Source organism: Anopheles nili, chromosome 3 (genome assembly GCF_943737925.1).
Source record: "Anopheles nili chromosome 3, idAnoNiliSN_F5_01, whole genome shotgun sequence".
Classification (NCBI taxonomy): Eukaryota; Metazoa; Arthropoda; class Insecta; order Diptera; family Culicidae; genus Anopheles; species Anopheles nili.
Genome location: NC_071292.1, coordinates 26,494,096 through 26,516,226, shown reverse-complemented (window position 1 = coordinate 26,516,226; position 22,131 = coordinate 26,494,096). Strand labels below are relative to the sequence as shown.

Sequence of the window (22,131 nt, the reverse complement as noted above, 5' to 3'; positions counted from 1 at the left end):
CTACAATTGGTGACATCGGAGAGTTCGCTCTCGCTACCGATCAGTATTTTCCCTCGTTCAGCAGGCAATACGTAGATTCTGACCGACACTCCCTGGCGATTGTGTAACAGTCGATTCGAATTGGAATTTAAATAATTTTTAGTACCGTGCGAACGGCACCAACCACCAACCAAGCACATTCTTCCCCAAAAACCACGTCCATCTCACGCCTGCACAATGCTCAATTTGCTTCCATTCATTTGGTTCGAATTTTCCCGACCCGAAAAGACGAGTGCTCCCTCACCCAACCGAAGGTTTCCTCCCATCGGTTTGGCAGAAGGTGCTCTCGGGGAAAATGGTCGCCCACCGCAATCTGCAGAGAGAGAGAAAACGACGTTCTTTGAATTTAGGCCAGCAACTAATCATGACCACTCGAAATGTAGCCAAACATCAATTACGCTCACAGAGACGTACGGGATTACAACATCAACAAGCGATGGCAGCGTCAACGGCGGCATCAATCATTGGCGCCAATCCATTCTGTTGGCTCGCCTTACTCACAACACACCAGCTCTGTGTTTCTGGCTTGTCTCGAACGATGGGAGCGCTTCTGCCTAATGTCCCATGTTGGGCGTAGTTTTGCGAGATAATAAGCCGTGAAACGATTTACTTTTGTCTTGTCATTTGCGGTCCTTGTACTTTGTATCGCGACTGAGAATATGTCGCTTTTTAGAACAAAATCACACGTGGGTGGAATATTGACAGCTTGGGACTGAAAACCATCATGGAAAATGTTACACTAAAACCAGCATAAAAAAAATATGCAAGCCCCAAAATTAGCATGCAAAACGAGGAGAAAAACAAGATTGCAAAGCCCAACATGGCACATGATCTAAGTCATAGACCCTGACAAACCCTGAGCAAGAATGTAGAACCAAAACCAAGCAAAACAAAAAAAAGTACACCATCCTTCAACACACATTCGTCGCCGAGTGCATAAATGAGTGACATCCATCGCGAGAACGACCGACTTTTGCGGGACTCGAGGGCACTACTCGCTACTGCGTAGTATTTCCCGCCCAAGCAGAGAGGATTGGCCGCCCAGTCTACTATCTGACGTCTTCTCGTAAAGCAACGTGATTTCGCTAAGCTCCACCGATCGACCAACCCCCTTCTGATTTGCCTACACGCTCGGCGATATTCTATTGTGCTGTCGCGATTTATTTCGCTTCAAAACATAAAACCGTTATGAGTGCAAAGAACGCCCTTCAAGGTACGGGGCGCGACGAAAAACAACGTGCGTCTGTCGTGCGCACGCACAGAAACGCGAGAAGTTCGAGAAGTTTGGGAAGTAGCTGGGAGTCGTCGTCTCGCGGTCGGCCACCACATCGCGCTTCCTTGACAAACCGCAAACCGGACCCAGAGGGGTCAAGGTTTGGTGTGTTTTTGCGCGACGGCGAATGGCGAACGGACTAGAAAATGCGCCACCAACTCGCAACCGCGCTCTGACGCGTCTCAGCCAACTGAACACAGGTTGTTCTTGAAGGCGATGAGCAAAAAACAAAACAAAAATCGGTACTTTAGGACTTAGCGGACTTATGTTTGGAGCTATGCGTAGATAGGCGCTCGTTGGCGTTAGCGGTTGGAACTATGCGTGGTTTTACGCTTGTGCGAACTTATCGACGCAATCGTCGACTTGTCAGCTGTCAGATTTGGTTGTTTGTTTTTGATTTCGCTGGTCTCTTTTGACAATGTGGAGGAATTTCGATGCTTTGGGGGGCTCGAGCGCGACCGCGCTATCTTAGCATACTTTTACACGAAGTGTACCAAGTGTTCAACACATTATGTTACATATTATCACTCGACATGTGATTAGAGTGACCAAAGGGCCACCACAGCTCACAACAGCGCTACACCGTGTGGTTGTGGTTTCGGAACGAGGCGCATCTTGGGAACTTTTACTCTAGCGAAAAACGACGTCGCAATAGTTCTCCTTCGTTCCTGAACCCCCAGCAGGAGCGACAGGAAAGGGACGACGATGATCAAACGTCGGGCGCGCTTCTTGTGACAACCCTTACTTCGGCCACATTTTCCGCTGGCGTTTCTCTTCGCACAAACTCTCCCTTATCACAGCCCGCTTATCACACTCGTGTATCGCCTTTGTCTGTCGCTATTTCGCTGTTTCTTTTATTATTAGCTTCCTCCACGATGCTGCTTATCAGGCGGTGTAACGGGTTGTGCAACAGTATGCACCGCATCGTAGTAGTGCGATCCGGTCCCATCCGCATATGATCACGTACGCGCACAAGCACAAAACGTAAACAAAACGTCCTCGAATCGAAACGTCACGCCGGTCCTGGTTCTGTTCGTTTCGTCCAGCAAGATTATGGGACACGGCTGCTTGAGTGCATAATGAAAAAAGGTTTTTCCATGCCATCAAGAGGTGTACACGTACGTAGGTGTTTATGCAATGATATTGTTGTGTTTAAGGTACATCAGTTTAGTACCTAACTGGAAGAGTGAATACTTTGGCTATTCACACGAATTGGTACTCCACTGACCAGTTTAGTTAATTTATTTCTCGAAAAATTCTTATCTCTTTTCATTGGTGCAATCAGAAGCTGAAATAAATTTACATCATCGTCTACGATAAGAAGTAATATAACTATCATTTTTACATCACATATAGATCACTTGTTTGAAAAATTTTGCACTCTTCCAAAAAATGCAGTAAATCACTTCCATTCATCCAACAAAGAATAAGCCCAACCTCCGAGAACGGAACCCGGATGCTTATTCTCCATCGACCTACTGTGGAGTAAATTCCACCGATTGTCAAGTTGATTTACATGTGCCTGACAATGTCTGCCAATGTTGGGTGAATGAACAAAAAGAAATCTACCGAGAGTTTGTGTTTTGGGTTCGTCGAAACCGCCCCTACATTCGCAAAACGGCAAAAAGAGCATTTGCATAATCTCTGATACACTGATTCGTTGCCAATTTTTTTTGTCAAAACGAAGGCGGCATTCTGTTACGGTTTGGTAGGCATTTAAACTAAATAATGGAATGATATGCCTAGCTGGAGATGCGCCGCAAGACCCTCTCTGGTACAAGAGAAAGAAAAAAAACCCGATCAAATGACATCCCAACATCTCGTGTCCCACCAGGGGATGGACACGATCTCGTCAAACCCGGCTGTTCCGTGGTTGATTTTTCACTTCCGGAACCAGTATTGGAAGCCGTCTGGTGACAGCTAGCGCATGTGTTTTGCGGTCGGTGCAGCAGCTATACTGTTGTCAGCATGTTTGCATAAACGCAGCGGTAGTGTTTCTCACATCCTCACAAAGTACTGGCTGAAAAACGAGTTATACCAGCAGGGCCGCCGTGGTTTAGTGTCAAGGAAATCGACCAGATAACGACAGTCTCCGTCGAGAAATGAGGTAACTGAAGCATCCCTAGTCTGGCCGTCTACAGTTGTCAGCGACTGCGTTGATACTTTATCGTCTTTATAAAGTCTTTATATATCGCCTTTTAAACAAAACCCCATTCCTGCCCAGATCGGAATCAAACACGCCTAATATTGCCACGGGAAGAGTACGCACATCGAGTGCATTGTGATGTACGAATCTGAATCGTCTTTGTCGTGGATGAAAATGCGCAAGCCCCGTGAAAACCGCCGTGAAGCATAAACACAACGCAACGGTTCGAAATAAGCACAAAAAAACCACCCATATTCCGCAGCTAAACCACCGACCCCCGCCGCACACACACCACGCAACCGCGAAGGAATCGCATAAAATATTTTGCAAATATAAATAAATCTTGGCCGTTTAATGACGCATGAGTTCGACTGGTGCGCGCTGATGTTCGCAGTTCTTGCTCATGGTTCATGCGCTTCGGTGGTTTTCCGCCGATGCGATCGGTTGTAAACGCGCGTGTGTGCTCCTGAGGAAACTCTTGTTTTAGCTCCATTCCGGATCCCGTATTCAATCGGGCCAGGTTTTATGTTCTGCCCCACGGTTTTTGGTGGTTCCTTAGGTTGACCACTTGGCGTGTGCGGCGATTGGCGTTTTATGATTGCGGTTTTATGAAGTCGTTCAAACAGCCGTTCTTTTCCAAAGCTTGCCTCTAACCCGCTTTCGTCTGCACAACAGCATCCGCGGGACGAATTTCGATATATTTTAATATAATTTATAGCTACCAAATTGTTCTATTTTCTGCGAACCAGTTACGAACTCCGCTTGGGGACGATATAACATACCTGAAAGAAAAGTGAAAGACGTTGAAAAAACAACACTTTAGATATATTTAAAACGAAATAAAAATAGTAGCCAAAGAAAACGATCAGCAGCTCGTTAGCGGCCGATGGCTAATTATTCCATCAATCATTGCGGTGGGCATTTAAAAGCTGCGTATTTGTCGCGTATAAATTTCAAACCCATTAATAAATCAAACTTTTAACCGAGAAACCACAATCGCCCATCGGGTCGGGTCGGTTCGTTTACTAAACACTCTGGAGCGCACTCGGCGTCCGTTCTCCCGTGGTTCAGATGAGATGGTACAATCATTCGTCGTCCTTGACGCATGCTTAAGCTACCATCGACAACTCGAGAGTTGCCTGTCCAATCGAAGCCTAACCTCTGACCCTGGCCTCTTCACTTTCGATTGCTCTCGAGCTACTTTCGTGAATGTTTGGCGAAAAATTTAAACACGACGGGTTGTTCATTTTCCACCCCATCGTTTGTGACGATATGAGTTCATTTTTCTCTGTCTCTTTGTTAGTCGTCAAAACTGTCTTCGCGGCGAATATATTATTTTTCTGGCCTCACTTCAGCGAACTAATCTGCTGCAATGCACCGTGCGCCTTCGCGGTCATGTTTTATGCAGCTGTCGTCAGATGTCTTCATCAATCTGATGGACTCTGGTCCTTTCCTTCTGTCCGGCATTTCCACCGTCCCACGTGAAATCACAGCAGTTAGCTGACAAGTTCGTTTGAATTCACTGCCACCATCCGGGTGCGGGCCGCGAAACGACATCACCCTGAGGCTGATAAAAAATGTAGTACTCTTTCTCCATTTGCCAGATAGGATAGTAGATGCGATCACTGACGTTCTTACGTTTCCAGTACATTCTCTTACCTTCAGGAGGTTTTAACTTTACGAGACAGCTACTAGCTGCACATCGAGACTTTTCGCACTCGCAAAAAGGGCCAACACGGCGCAACAGATGGCAGAAAGGCAACACTAATAGGGTACTACTACTATTTGCCATAAAGTTGTCACGCAGACGAGGGCGCTGGAAAGAATCGAAGAATTATGGCACCGTGGCGACGGCCGTAACCAACGCCTTCAAAACGCCGTCACTTATATTGGATTAAGACACCGCGATGTGCCCCCGATGTCAGAGATAATAATGCAGCTACTAGACCGCGGATTTAACAAAATTCCACCGACGTGCGCGGGCAAGTGTGTCGCGCAAATAATGATGATAATTGCACACTGCGTCTGTTCGCTTGTTCTAGCGCACGTAGTGTTCCTTTTGCACTGCGGGTTAAGTATGTCGCCTTGGTTTTGCTGGCGCTGTTGTGGTGCGCTTTGTGGCGACAGAAAGTAAATATTTCTTACACAATTAATGCAAAGGGCTTAGGCTCCATCACGAATCGGTGCAAAGCTCAGGGGGTGCCGTTTGTACGCCTTCTCCTCGGGGTTGCTGGTTTTATGGCGGTGACGTTTCGCCCAAGGAACAACACGCTAGATTTTATTGCCATGTGCGCACCAGGAGGGGGCCCGCTTTCGCTGGCGCAGTAAAAAGCGTGGCGTTAATTTGTTCGCAGAATTTTCACTTTTCACAAAATCCCACCAACGCGCGCAGGCAACACGCGTGGTTGGGAGCGTGCGTGGCTAAAGTCAGTTTTCCTCCCGGCTTCTGAAGGCTGAGTAATTCCACTTTACGATGCGTGGCGTTATGGCGTTAGGTGATTTGCGTGGAACAGGGAGACAGACATCCCATTCGGAAGTAACAAACCCACCAAACGCGGGTGAGAGTGGAATGTCGCGCGGTTTTCGTCCAAGGGATGAGGGTAAAATAAAAAAATATCCATCTGACCCCTAGTGACTCCTGTTTTTTTGGGCTCATCTTGAATCTTATTTACGTAACCACAAGCTTATCTACGAACACCGAATGATGAAGTAGTAGTTGGGGATGCTTTCTCGATAAAACAAACTGTGAATGGAACAGATGACGGTAACACGGGTGAATGTGAGAGTGATAGTTGTGTTGAAATATCACATTTAATTCCCTGGCTAGATGAGCGACCATTTGGCGATTTGTCAACGCCTCCAAGCGCGGAGGGGATTAAATTTTTTTTTCTCCACCGGACTTTGAACCCAACCTCGCGTGTCTAGGAAAGCGGCCAAGTTTGTTACAAATCCCACCGTCATGCTGCGAAGTCCGCGGTTCACGCATATGCAGCTGGTCTCTCTCGAGCTGGAAGGTCAATGACGGATTCGCCAAATGATGGAAAATGCGAGCAGCGTGAGGGCAACGCACCCGCGTGAGAGAGGAGGGCCCGCAACGAACCTCCTCGGAACGACAGCCTACTTCTTCTTGGGGAGTAGTTTAGGTGGACACGTAACCGGTAGTAGCGGTAATATCCATTCGGAACCAGTTTCTGACTCAGGGAGGGTGGTATTCGCGCAGTTACACTGGAATTCCGTTTCTCGGTGATCATTGACGTTCGGCAGAGGAAGACTGGTTTATGACCGATCGATCGCACACAAGGATCGTGGTTGTCGCATCTACATCTATCCACAAATGGTCAGTGCACAGTCGCCCGTGTGGAAGGTGAACTTGGGCCGGCCTTCTGGGAAGACTTCCGACGATGTGTCCACGGATTTTTTGCTTCTTCCGGGGAGAAACCGATTCGGAGTGAAAGGATTTGATTTTTCCATCCAAAACCCTCCGCGTTTAATTCGATGAATAGCTCGGTGAACGATGGTAAACGATTTTAAAGGCATAACGTCATCGTAGGCTTAAGGTGTAAATTATAGACGATACGGCAGCTCGAGTCGATCATGGGTTTAATGCCTAAAAATAGCCGAGGAACATCTCCTTATTTATGCTGCGATCCAGGTATTGAACTGGATAGGACATGCATACCTTACAGGCATGACTAAACTAGTTGAAATATGCAGAGAAACAGGTTGGATGCTAACGAGTTTCGCTAAAAGATGGCATAAGGAAATCACGACGACACAGATTGCGAAGCAAAGACAGAAAACCTGCGTGTTAATGATCGCTTCGGGTCTTTACTATCCAGATGTAAGAGTGACAATGATTGTATACCATTTTAATGACACCTTGCTGTACTTATTTCTTTTCTCCCATCAACAACGATTATTTTTTAGAAATGCATGAATATTTTTCTTATTATTTTCCCACACAAAGAATTGCTGTGATTATTCAGCGCCTTAAAATTCACACACAAAATAATTTGATTCGTTTAAATCCAGCTACCGTTTGGAAAACTGCTCCAATATTTCAACCCCATCGAAAATTGCATTTCGCCGTGCGAAGGAAATGCGCACCCCCACCATTTACACGAAGCATTTCTCAACCATCGCAAAGTAACGGAGCATATCTTTCGATCGGGCGAGAGGCACTATCAGTAAAAGTGGCCGAGTTCGGCGGGTTTCCGGCGAAACGTCAAAGGTAAAAAAGCAAAACAACTTCACTTATTACACCCCTATCATAAAAGCCGCCACATTGCGCACACCACACACTGGCCTCTTCTTGAGCTGCGCCAGGGGGTGAGAGGTGATGATTGGGAGAATTTCCCGCCTCACCACCCACCACCTTTGGCGCTGGGGAGCAAAAACTAACAGCATATGGTACTGGATACGGAGAAAATATTTATCAACACACGCCAGCCAGCAGGAGGGGATTATTGGGAGCGATAATAAAATTAAAAATTTTAAAACCAACGTTTTATGTTGCGAAACGACTGACTCCACAGCTTGACGCAGCTGAGATCGTGCAGCTGAGCTGGCTGGGCTCGTGGCGCAATTGTAAAATACGATCCATGATTGCACCGGGCTCAGACGGAGGTCTCTCGCTCGATTGGCTTGGCGCAGCCAAAACCAACCTTTACTTTATTTAATCACCTCGTTTAGGGTGGTGTATAAATTATGCTGCTGCCTCTTTCACTATCGGTGCGTAATTATTTGAGTGTTTTTTTTTATATATGATTAAGACGCACCGGTCCAACCAACCAGAAGCGGAAAGTGTGGCTGAGGAATTGTTTTATAAAACGATATCCACACCCGGAGGTTTTTACGATCCGAAGCCGCAATGTTAAACAACGTGCATGGTGGTGCCAGTTTCAGGCTTTCCAAACACATCACCTTCCGGGCGGAAACGAAGCATATGTGTTGTGTTCAGATGCACACATTTTCGCATCCAGTTAGCAACACGAGGCATAAGCAAATTAATCTCAGCAAACAGTCACCCACGGGCATTGGGTGGTGGAAATGATATCACCTACTGCAGGGGTTAATACCATGGATAATAAGGATCAGTAACGGTTTGGTTACTGACGAGTGGTTTCCCAAGTTCGTTACGTAGGTTGCATTAGCAACCTACGCTGGATGTCCTACAGAAAAAAGAAAAGTTCAGCTGGACTATGACGTTAGTACGAAGTTAGTAAACATCGAATGAATGAATATTAAGGAGGAAGCTTTTGGTATAGTCCCAATATTTCACTGTGTAGTAAATCAATCAGACATTTTAGGTAAATTCTGTTGCGAGACATTTTGATTCTTCTTGAATACTTTATCTCATTTCATTCGTGAATTGATTACCACAAAAATTCTCAGCCCCACCTGAAATCATTGAGTTTTTCCTACGCTCCAATCCATCCTAGTATACTCTCTTTCTCGATCGAATTTCCTTTTTTGATGCAAATTAAACTATGCACCATGGCTCCAAGTAAATGCCAAAGGCAGGTCATCATATCGAAACATTGCGGTTTTTGCCACAGTCCATCCTGCCGCAAGGCTGAATCAATAGAACCACCGTAGTGTTTTGCGATAATTATCTTCTGTAGCGATGGAAAACGAAAACCAGCCTAGTATGGGCTTTCTGCCGTGGGCGTGTGAAAAACCAACGACACCAACGACATTGCACTATCGATTCGGGCCACGGAACAAGCGAGTAGCTCTCGGAGCGCTAGGTGAATTGCGTAGGTTTACGCTTGAGGAGGAGCTGTTAGCAGATGACTATTTATATAACGAGCATAAATGCTAATAAGCTGTTTTTTTATTATTATTTTTGCCACGTCCCCGAGGCTCCGACCGGGAGTTCGAGGTCAACCGATACCATCGGCAAGATTGTCACGTAGGCGTCAGTGTGCAGAGTGCGCCGACCACACTCAAAGGGCCTTCAAATGTCAGTAGTTAGCACAAGTTAGCAAGTGCAGCGTGTCGCAAACGTCTCTTGAGGAGAAAAAAAACGAAACACGATCTCACGGAAGCACACGAAACACGCCGGTGGAGTTAACAGCTCAGCTCACTAAAAGGACACACATTTCCACAGCGGATGTCCTTGCCGGTGGGTGCGATTTTGTCCGACTGTTTCTTGCGCTTTTCGACCTTTGTGCGCTCATTAGGGAAGCATTGCGGAAAGTAGCATCTAATAACAAATGCCACCGAATTCGTTGGCCCACCGTTTGCTTCCTTCTTTCCACGTCATTGCACACCAGACACATTAAAGGACATTCCGTACGTACGTTACTTCCATCTCTGCTCATTGAGACGGGTTTTATTGGCGTTGATAGGATGCGCCCAGGTCCTGGGTGCAAAATATTGTGTTTCTCTGCCTCTTGCACTCGTATTGCCCCCTGTTTCGAGTACTTTTGGATGTCCCTCCATGCCTTTGTCATCGGCACAGTTTACCCACGGGCATGGTTCTGTCTTTGGACGAAAATTGCCTACGACGTAACGGTGCCAAAATGTGGCCGCCGGTCGCTCTTGCTTCTTTGGCAACCCAGTGGATGGCCCCTTTGAGCTGGGATCATCCGGACCACCGGGAGCCACGTTTCGGGCGTTGGAAGCAGTGTATTTTGTGCTATTTGGCCTGCATCCAAACTGTAACCGACGCCGACGGATGGTGTCGCGCGCGCGATCGTTTGGAAATTCTACCGAATATCGTAAAGCTGGCAAGAAAGCGAAAAGTAGATACCAAAAACAAAAACGTGACCGAAAAAAAATGAAATGAAATCGGAATCATTACGAAATGTTATCGAAATGTTTACAGTCGTCAATGTTTGCCGCTGCGGAGTACGAAAAGGACGACAAGCCGGGCTCGTAAAAGAAATGGCCAATCAAGACCTTCGCTCTCTTTGGCGCTGATACTCTGCAGCAGGCACACTTGTACGCCTTGCAGCCTAATTGGTGAGGAATGCGAACTACGTCAATGTGTTTGGCGAAAAGAGAGAAGTTTTTTTTTGCTTCTACAAAAACAGCGCAACTTCGCGCAGACTTATTGGAGCCTGCAGCAGAACGAAAGGGGACTGAAGTTTGGCTAAACGATATGAAGAAGAACAAAAAGTGTCTTCCTAAAATGGTTTGCAGTTAGAAAAAGGACACTAGCAAAATCAACAAACTTTGGCGGAAATAAACATGCATGCCGGTAAGGCATCTTTTGTTTTAAGTGAAACAATAGCCAGATATTTGGGGGCATGAGAAAAACAGCTTTCCAGGGGTTATGAAGATAAGTTCGATGCTTTTTAGTATAATATTTTATTAAAAAATTGCTACATACACGTTTTCACAAATAACTTAAAAAACAAATAGCCAACATTCAGGGTCGCTTTAGGATTATCAAAAAAACGTATTACATGCGTGGTTTGTGTGACGTAAAGCTAAGCATGCTCGCAGAGAAAGAGAAGGAAAGAAAAAAACGACCAAGAAACAAACAGCAATGGGAAGGAAGAAAAGCGATAATTTACCACGGAGAAAGTTGTTAACCCTAGCCGCCATTCCTACGGCTGCGACCTTAATATGCTGACGTTTCTGCCTCATCACTTATTACCGACGTCTTGATATCATCGTGCTGCGTGCTTCTGCCTCCTTCCCGATTCGGCCAACCCCGTTCAAGGCGAATAGTTCATGAAAAGTCAGCAACCAACACTCGAGTCATCGCGCTTTCGATGCCTCTCTCTCTCTCTCTCTCTCTCTCGTTCTCACACACAACACGTTTGCGATCACTTCAACCCCCTCGCTTTGCAGTCAACTTCTGCCCACCCTTAACTGATATTGGTTGGGGCGATGTCTGCGCTTTCTTTGCATGCATGCGAGCGTCCATGCGAACCATTCGCGTTTCGTCACAGGCGCGCGTGGTAAAAAAAAGCACAACACAACAATAAATAGAAATAAATAGATCCGTCGAACCTGTCGAAGCGGAAAGCGATTCCATGGCCTTGACTTGACTGCTAGGACGGCTAGGAGAAGGCGATCGCTAAATTAGGTGGGCAGAGGATGGCAAGGGTTTTTAACTATTTTTAACAACAACACCCCACACCAAACGCCACGGAAACGGCAGACGGCTCCAACACACGCGCGCGCGAGCACCGATCGAAAGGAGGCGTCGCTTATGTTGCTAAATATGGTTCCCCGGCCCCCCAACACACACACACAGGATGTATGCTAGGAGCATTCGTTCACTCTATCCACCCCCGGGGGAGCCCATTGGTCCTGGCTTCGGGTGTTAGTTGATGGGAGAAAGCTGCTGCTATATATACATGTACCGCCCGTGTTGCGGTGTCAACATTGTCCAGGATAGACAAAGTTTTCTGACAACTGTGACGAGAGTGTGCGAGATGTAACATTCTCTTGGAATTCCGTTTCGCAAAACGTTGTCCCCGGATATGACCGGATGTTTGATCGACCTCTCCCGCCACGCTAAAGCGCATGTGGTGGCTCATCAAACAGACGTGTTCTAAACTTTGATGTGAAACATAAAACCAAAGTCCTTTGAACGCTCTACAACGCAACCCACCGAAGGTAGGGCCCTTACACGGTGGAGCGTGAGAAACATTTTTCGACAACATATGCACAGAACGAACCTCAGCACTTCTTGGAATTACTAGCGCAACGACATCAAACAACAAAAAAAAGGCATTTTCTAGCGATACATGTAGTGATACATTTATAAACATTTTCTTCGTAACCCGGCTTCTAATTTGCAAATGAATTTGTCGTTTTATTTACTTCGACCATCGCAAAACTTCTGAGATCTCCATAGGGTTCGGCTCCAAAGTAGCATCGCCAACCAGAAGTACGATTTCTTCGCCGTCAATGGAACCAAGCATTAGACCTTCGCCATGACTCACACATTCCATGCTCTACACACGCCGGGAGCATATTTTCCATGCATTATGAACAGCCACGGTCGGTGTGTGTCCCTGTGTGTCGGCGAGGCTGGTGCCGATTTTCATATGGTTAACATAAAATGTAATGAATGGGCGAAGCGAAAACTAATTTGTGTGAGCGAGACCGAGAACTAACGAGGTTCGAAGCAAATCCTACGGGTCTGGCGATTCGCAATGTCTTGATCTGGGCGCGTAAGGCATAAATTCCCCCATCGTTGCTGCTACAACGTTGGTTCGGGGCTTCGGATTGCTAAGCAAAGCCTAAGTTCAGCACAGCAAAACCGAAGAGAAGAAGAAGACGTTAAGGGCTTTCCGTGCATTCTCCCCACACCACAAGGGACTGTACGCACATATTTGCCAGACGCGTCGTGTGGGACAGAAGCAGACTTCTCGCCCACACCACCCCCAAACAAGCCTACGGTCTGCAGCCTGTCCGCCATCGTCGTCGGCTAAATGCTGATTTGGGAGTATTTTTAGAAAGGTCTCCCCGATGGTGACTACACCTCGATGCAGCGCGCAAAGGCCCCGAGTCTCGAGGCGACCGATCATTACCGGCGTTACGGGATCCTTTGACGTTTGCGAACGGCAGGACGAAGTGGCAGTAGCAGTGGCGTGGTGGCTTCATGCAAAATTTACGCGGATGAGAGAGAGAGAGAAAAAAAGAAGGTAAAGACACGAACCCTCGGCGTTCAGGCGAAGGTGTCTACCACACACGCCATCATTCGCACCTCGCGCGAAGAACCCCTTCTCATTCGAAATGGCTGACGGAGCGGACGGTTTCGGGGCAGCGTGGTGAAATATTTGAAATTTTACAGCCACCATTATTGGTCTATTAAGCGCGTATCGTCTCCCGGCGTTGATGATGGGTGCAGAAGGTGATATTTATAGGGGGGTGCGCCTATTAGCAGTGGTCATCCACAAGGGGGCAGGCAGTCGAAAAGGTTTCTCTGGTAGGGACAAAGAGAAAACGGCTGTTCAGGCGGGCAGGTTTGGTGTGCCAGGGATTTCTCCTTCACCGTCATATTGCTGCAGCAAACTGCAGTTGATGGTGGGTGGCTGCAACAATGTTACGATGGACGCATCTTGTCACTTTGCTCTATTCCGTGATGCTCGAATGCAAAGAAAGAAACGTACATCGACCTCATCCATCTCCTTAGAAGTGCCTCCACACGCAAGACGCGACATGCCAACCTCTAGGAACGCCGCACTGCTTCTCCACGGTCTTCGAGTGCCATTTATGCATACAAATTCAATCGCTTCGATTCACAGAAGTTGCAATTCTGAACCACCACTAGGCCTTTTGCGACATTATTCTTCGTGTTTTCTTTTCCGCAGACTGTAACGAAGGCCCACAGACTCCTTCAGCTTGCGAATGGAGTTCGGGAATAATTCATTGTGCGAACTGAATGCGAAGGAGGATGGTAATGTTTATAAATCACTCATTGGGTGCATTTTTCCACGCCTACGTGGACTGATTTGCCGTAAAGTGCTGCAGTTACAACTAGTGCCACAGCCACTGCGACAAAGAGGAGAAAAGAAAACAAGAAAAACCAGACTATTTTCTCCAGTCTCAATGATGGCGGCGTCGTCCATTCCTTTTGTCGGCATTCCAAGCACCGAGAGTAGCGCGCTGGAAGAAGCAGTCCCACGATGGCTTGCTGCAGGTTGGAAAGGTGCTCTTAAAATGAGACCAGCCATGGGACTTGCTAGAGCGCAATAAAGTTATTATTTACGACCATCCTTATTTTACGATGCGCTTCCTTCGGGAGGGCTCAAACTACCCGAGCGGGTGTATGCCATCCATTGCGAACAGGGATGTTGCAACTAGCTCCAGGACCTATGCACCGTTTCTTGCTTTCTTTTATTTTTTATGCACCTAATGTGGGACATAACATGGTCTTTGGGAGCAATTTATTGCCATTTCCTGGTTCAAATTGAATGAGTTTAATGAACACTTTGCGGATGGTATGATAAAGAAATAAAACATACCATTGAGGGTTGCTAACGCGTCAACCAAACCATGTTTGTATCAGCCATTGAACATTACTAGTTCAATAAACACAAAGTCAAACTATCGGAATGAATCAATGCAAAATTCGAGCAAATTGCTTTCCTTTGATTCGATTAATTCAATGAAATTCAAACAAACTTTGACCATTTCAATCAAGAAAAATGCATTTTGAATTATAGCAAAGGGGCTTAGTCACCTAAGCAACATAAGCTTCCATGTAAAAAGAAAAGAATTTTTTGATAAGCTGCAGTCATGGTATTGAACCAATGTCACTACGGATTGCTATTTGACACAGAAACGAAATCAAAACGTATTACACGTTTGCGGAGAACGGACCGATAATTTGCGAAATTCCATTCCATGTCCTTCCAACATCATTTCATTGCAGCAAAAGACACCAAAATTCCCCTTTTCGCCATGAGATATCGCGCATCTTCGTCTGCAGAGCTAATAAACAGACAAAAAGAGTGCGAGCGAGAGAGAGAGAGAGAACAAAACACTGAATCATGCAACAGAAAACTGCACAGCACCAAATTGATGCAATGGGACATGCATTCCGCGATCCAATTCGAAAGTATTGACTACTCCGTGGTTCATCGATCGCACGTATAGCCTCCTCGCGGGTGTCCTCTCCGAACGACCGTCAACTGCACCGAAAATGGACATAAACTCCATGCCGCTGCATAACGCAACCGGAAATAGTACTCTCGTCTCGATCGTTGCACCGTAAATTTGTCCCATCTCAATCCGAGAGCCGGAGCAGTGTGTGGTATAAGTCGCGACGCAATTTCGCCACGGCGAAGGATGTGACAATTAAAGCTTTAATTTATGGACTAATTGGACGTGTTCTCATTCAAATAACTCGCACAGAAAGGCGTCATGGCGGGCCGACTTGTAATGGCAATAGGAAGGAGTAAAAGCCAGCGCAAACACACATGCACAACCAAACAGCACACCAACAAAAGAGTGTCGCATTCTTTTACCGGAAATCCTCAGCCATGAATCACGGTTGGAAAAACAAAAATCCAACGAATCGGAGTTAGTTAACATATGGGCATCATTGGAGGCCACATGGGGGAAAACTCTCTCTAGCGCGATTGGTGAATCTTTTCCGCGAAATCGCGACTAGAAATTGCCAACGAGCATAGCCATGGAGCGCGAAAAACATTCTATTACGAAACAAAATACATGCCCCCAGCTTATGGTGCATTTTTTTGGGTACGAACAACGAACAGGACGCTGTAGCGGAAACCATTTCGAATAGACTCGTGTTAATAAATCACGGCTTCTCTGCTGCTCGCTCAGGGTGGCGCACATAGTGAGGCCCAAGTGAATAAATGGAATGATTGACCGTGGCCAAACACCCGTATACCGGGGCGCAAGTGGTGTGTTGAATCTATTTTAGAGCCAACAGCGATATGGGGGACAAATCGGATGTGTGTGGATCTTTTATGCCCGTAAAAGAGCTCTCCCCGACACTGAACACAATACGAAACCCATCAATGGGCATCTGTCGCATTTGTGTACAAGTGTGCATTATTTAGAAGAACACAAATTGTGGAGCCTAACACAGGACACAATCGAGATCCTTCTCTAGCGGAAGAGTGCGATGAAGTGTACAATACCTGCCTTCTCATGCTTGCAATTTCTTATTCACACACACGCACACAATCACCGAATCGGCGACATTTCTCCACATGGATCACCCAGTCCCGCGCTTATCGCCCTTTCCGCATGTCGGTTCCTGCGTCTTTTGTGAGGCAAACAAATAGAAAGGTCCACCACGGACTTCGGCCGGCGAGAGGAGAGTCTTGCAAAGGTCAAATTAATTTTGCAAAAAGTGCAAACACATCCACGCTGGACACACCAAAACGACAACGACGACCACACCGACGACATCGGATGATCATCGTTAACTCGACTAACTATTGTTCGCACTCAGACGCGGGTCCCAACCCGGAACGGTTCGGCAATCCCGATGGAGGGATGCTTAGATACGCGCGCGTCCCATCCGATAAAAGGCTAAATGAGATATGAACATTCCGTAAATGTCTATTGCTGTTTTCCCCTGTCCGCGTGCGTCTGTCAGTTCCCGAATGATCTTACTTCAATTTCACCTTCAGTACATCTGTAATGTGTCTCCAAAACCCACACACGCGTGAGCAGACAACGGCTGTTTTTGAGGCAACAAATTAAAACAGAAAAGCACAATTGTATGAATGCTCCCAATGCCTACCTCTTCTTTGCGTTTCAGCCATCTTCCGCAGGGACTTTCCTCTAGAATTTCACTTTCATCCTCCGAATCCTCGCCGCTCTCTCTAGGGGACCTGTTGTGCTCGGTATCGTTGTTACTGGAACGACTACCCGGCATGGCAGAACAGAAGCGACTTGGGAAAAAATATTCGGCCGACCTCCGGGTGTCGAGGATATTTTAATTAGTACCTGAAACGAAACGGATAGTGGGAAGAACGGGCGAGACGCGCTCAATTAGAATGTGCCAGCTGCTTTTGATCGAAGATAGGAGGGACTGCACATGTAGGAATATATATATTTATACACGAAGACGACAGCTGCGATGGTGACGACGTCGCACGTCGGAATTGGAAGACGGAAAACCGCAGAACGTCGAACGTCACGAAACAAACGGGCAAACGGGAGCGTGAACTTGACCTTTATAAATTTTGTACTTCTCAGGCGCCCACCGAAGCGCCAGTGGGCTGTATTTTCCACCCAACATGGCTCTAACGAACGAGCTGCACTGTTATTACGATTACCATGGTGCACGGCGCACCATCGGTGTGTGTATGTGTAAGTGTTCGATTTCAACCAACCATAATGCTTGCTGTTGCACCGTCACACCGGAGACACAAGTTTATTATTGTTCAGTTTAGCACACGAGCTCGATTGAAAGCGGCACTTGCACACTCTCTCGGGGGACACAAAACGCAACAATCCCCAACGGCAACGTGTAACTTCCCAAATTATTTACGACTACCCACCACCCTCCGCGCGCTTTTCCAGGTGCATTTGGACCAAGCTCGATCGACTGTGACCTTCACCGGTTTCGAGCAGTGGTGGCTCTCTTTCCCGAGCGCATTGTTTTCCCGACCTACATGCAGCAGCAGCGCACCACTGTTGTGACCCGCTTTTCCGAGCCCGAATCACGGCACACGGCTCGCTGTGTGCTCCAATATCACAGTCCGTGCAGGCCACCACCGCTTATTCATGTTTCGAACATGCGACGAAACAGCGGCGATTTGGCTCGCGTGCCTCAGAGTTGTGTGAGACGCGCGGGCGCGAGCGCGCGTGTGCACAATTTATGGAAAATTAATTACGAACAGCGCTACACAACGGCACTTTCCACGAACGATCGAGTTTTGTTGGGGTTAAGCACTATTTTTTTTTCTTCTAAATTTTGTTGCACTCCTCGCGAATCAAATGGTCAACGGTATTGGGGGGTGCTTCCTACTGGGTGTTTTTGTTTTTTATTTTTCAACCCACCCACACACCGGTGTGATGCGATAAAAATTGAAGTGGACAACTGGGTCGCATGGTGCCAAGTGTTAGGGGGTGTATTGTATCGCTTTTCAGTTCTATAACATAAATTCTAACATTCACGGTAACCGTCTCGCTTTCCCAGGGCGGAATAATTCTCAGCAAGGGGGCTCGGCCCACGTCTCAATGAATCGCGGAACTGGGGCCGGGGATATCACACGATACGCCTCTTCCTTTTCTCAGCCAGGGCGGGTTGACTTTAATCGTTCCACGATAAAAATAAAGCATAAAAAAAGGCAACCCCCTCCCCGAACCGTATTCATGTCGCGGTGGTTTCACGTTTCAACACAAACAACGGTAGCCAAGTGGCCGGTTACGGAGAAGGAGACCATCTTCACGCGGCCAGAACATCCCCACCCACACCAACGTGAGCAACGCGGGATATGTACGCATTTAACGTGATTTATTAGAGGTCTTTTGGGAGAGGGATGGCGTCGAGTACCGGAACGGGACGCGCGCACCATCATCATCATCATCATCTGGCCAGACGGACAACCGAACGGTCTGGTGGTTTGTAGACGAAAGTCACTTCTCCTTCAGACAGGCCAGACACACCGGCCGTTGTTGCTGCCTGCGAAGGGTTAATCGAGAGAACTTTATCGGTGTACTGCCGCGAGCAAGGATGCGCGTGAGCGTTGCGGATGTGAAACGGATCTTAGCCCCCATCGGACCTCGGTATCATGCGATTGTCTCCTTGTTCGTGGGGACAGTTTTGGGACGGTGTTCAATCGGACAAAAAACACCGATAAGAAATTGCAGATCGACCAGCATCGATTGCGCCATACTAATGGCGGGTTGTGTTAATATTTATTTTTTCTTTGTTGCAAACGTAACATCCCCAAAACGGAACCGATACTAACCGCGGTAAGATTGCAAACCGAAAAGTCCCATTTTCCCCCCGTGTGAGCTGGTTGAATCCGAATTGAAGCATGACTAAATGCAGCATTTTCTCGGAGTTAGTAAACGATCTCATCGAACGATCGGACGCACACGCATAAAAAGTAAGCTTAACGTCCCGACCACGTGTGAATCATGTATTATTCTTATCGTGAAATAAACACAATTTCTAGTGACTCAACTCTGCCCTTGCACAGGGGTCTAGCCCGGTTCAGCAGTGTTAATAAATTTTCAGCAAAACGGCACACGACTCATCGACTCGTGACGAGAGCACGAAACCGTGCATTCGTTTGCCGGTGGCATCGCAGAAGCTGGTCGCGGAAGGCAACTAAACTTAGTTAAGGCTAATTTGTGAACGCGTAAGTGTCCATTGTGAGAGTGGCGCTAAAGGGCGCATTTTTTTTTTTGCCGATCGGAGTTAGCCGCCGCGGTGCCGTTCCGGAGAGCATGACGTCCTTGGAATGTCACGTAGTTTTTTAACGTTTTGAAGGAGGTGGGGGACATTTTTTTTTGCGTTCTTGTAAAACGCCTTCAAACGCTGCACTTGAGGCGGTGTGGGTTGGCCGTTCGCTAGGAATTGCCGCTCCGTAGAATCGGCAGAGCAGAACATTTCATCATAATACGAAATTGATTATTCGTATAATGGAATTCGATCGACGAGAGGTTGCTATCAATGTCGCAGGGACTTTGGAGACAAATAAAACGCTCACAAATCATAATATATCGAGCTCCCGTAAGGTTTTTGGCTCGAAGATGAAACACTGCCCACAGTACAGAATCGAAATAAATGTTTGTCTTCTTCGCGACCAGGCAAGTCAGCACATTTTATGATGAACAGTTTCAGCGTGAGGAGGCACACGCGCGTGCAAGGGGTGAATTATTCCGCTTTTGGAACAACATTACGACCGATGAAATGATAATAAAATCGCATGTCTGCCGCCGGTAAGCGCGATGGCGAGTTGGAATTTTTTTTCTTCTCTCAGCTGCATGAGTTTGGACTTTTACGAGTTTGACATATGTCTGTGAACGACCGGCGAAACGGTGTCCGAAAGGGAAATGCCACCCGGTAAGTATGAAATGAGCCATGATAAGTGAGTAACAAAAAACAATATAATAGATTTGATTTTCATGCAAAAACCGCAACCATTTGCATGATGACCAACAGAGACAGAGACGGTGGAAGAATGTTCTACAACCACATAAAATGGCACGTAATGGTAATTACGTTTTTTGAGCTATCTTGCAAATAGATAATTAGTGAAAATAAGTATCATTTCGACTGGAAATGTACGGCAAACACTATATATTTTAAAACTATCTCGATAAGTGTTGTAAGCCAGTAGTTCTATAGAACACTTATACGAAAAAAAATCGACTGCAAATAATTATTTTTTTCTGTTTATTCAATGCACAATACCTCATGTCAGTGACCGGCTGTCATTTGAGAAAAAAAAACCTATGATATAGTTGGCATGTGACTAAAAAATATGAACACGCACGTCCTATGGAACGATACGCATAACACTAAAGCGAACGTTCAAAACCACACACACACAAGATAGGGTGGGGTGAGGTGGTGTAATAAATTTGGAAAGTAGTGCTCTCATTTGCCCCGCTCCCGGCGGAAATCGAAAGTCATTGCACCGGACCGAGGGGACGACTGATTTGAAATGCATTTGGAAAGGACGGAACAATCGGAGGTCATCCACCACTGGAAAGGAACCGGCAAGAGACTTTCCAAATGGAAAGTGTCAAAAGATAATTTTGGCAATGCCACCGAAATAGGAAAGGAAAAGCGAATTGCAAAATGTTCCAACGCCAGGCACGCGATCGGAAAAAGGAGCAGAAAAAATTACCCTAGAGGGCCTTTAGTAAATTACAGCAAATCCGAATTGGGAAAGAAAGCCACCCATTTTAAGCTCATTTCTTATGCCTTACTATATATAGTCTTATAACCATTATACCACAAATTAGAACACGTCCTTTTAATCCAAAAATGCATACGATATTTGGAAAACAAACATGCACGATTAATTAAGAATATTTCCGGCAGCTAAGAATATCCATGTTCCCTAGCAAGCCGTAGAGCTGCTGCACTAATTCTACACGGCAAGCTAATTGATTCAATATGGCAGCTTGATTGTGTGATTAAGTCACGCTCGTATCTCATCGCACCCTGCCAGTTGAACGCTGACCGTGCCACTCGATCAAGTTGGCGCATCCATAACCTCCCCGACAACCTAAGGACCCCAAAATCCGCGTTCGTGCCAACATGCTCTCAGATTGCGAATATTTTAAGCCAATCTCCAAAGCGCCCTTTCACACCGATTCCCACCCGAAACGGTTTCTCAGAACGGGCGCGTCACGGTGGGTGGGCGTGATTTGAGTTGTTGTCTAACACATGCGGTGCGAATGGTTGAAAAGTGCAAAACCGGGTTGACCGATGCTACCAAACCAATACACGACCGACAAGAAGAGAAATAATAAAAAACAGAAGCGAACATAACTCGGGGATCTCCCACGGCTTTCCTCCGGTATCGATCTTACAAACGAAAGAAATATGGCAAGCTATTTGCTAGTGATGGGCATCACTTTAACGGTGCATGAAAGAGGAATCCATAGCTAAGAAGAAAGAGGAATTACTATGAACTACGGGATCTTTGACACAACATAAATCGCTTCAAGTGATTTAGAAAGTTACTTCTGGTGCAATTAAAATGGCAGTTCGAGATTCAGCATTTCAAAGTCAAACACCATTGTTAAAAATTAATTAAAAAGTTATATTTACGTTCGACCATTACCATCAACGAAGTGCGTGCATAGTACACCAGCTGTGATGCGGCTCGCCTGCACCGGTTAAACAATTGCAAAACAAATTCACTCTGCGCATGCAACATATGTTTCGGTAATTTTCCAGCGCCAAAACGAACCATTATCATAATTAGTTGAAGAGCCCGCACCAAAAGAGGTGACTGGCGGTGCATTGACCAGCAGCAGTAGCAGCAGCAGCAACAGCCCTTGTGGGCTATGTGGCTTTGCGATCGCTTGCTTTTAGGAACAACCCACATTTCAATCTCCTATTTAGCTTAGCGAGAAGCCAACCAGTGGTCCAGGTGTGGTCCATGAGCCACCCCTTGCGTTACACAAGCCCGTTGGGTGGCTTCACTAATCATGCCACAAAATACCGCCCAGCTGAGGCACGCAGTGCTTCGAAAGCCACCGAAATCTGGGGGTGCTTTATGAAAACCCACCCCCGCCATCG

General features: G+C 46.6%; 1 protein-coding gene across 1 annotated transcript in view; it reads right to left on the bottom strand.

The window, feature by feature from the left end:
* LOC128723409 (nuclear receptor-binding protein) overlaps window positions 1-16,788 on the bottom strand; it is a 29,673-nt gene extending 12,885 nt beyond the window's left edge. The window contains exon 1 of the mRNA XM_053817146.1: window positions 16,654-16,788. Coding sequence (XP_053673121.1) covers window positions 16,654-16,788 — 135 coding nt within the window. The remainder of the gene's footprint in view (window positions 1-16,653) is intronic.
* Window positions 16,789-22,131: the final 5,343 nt, after the last annotated feature.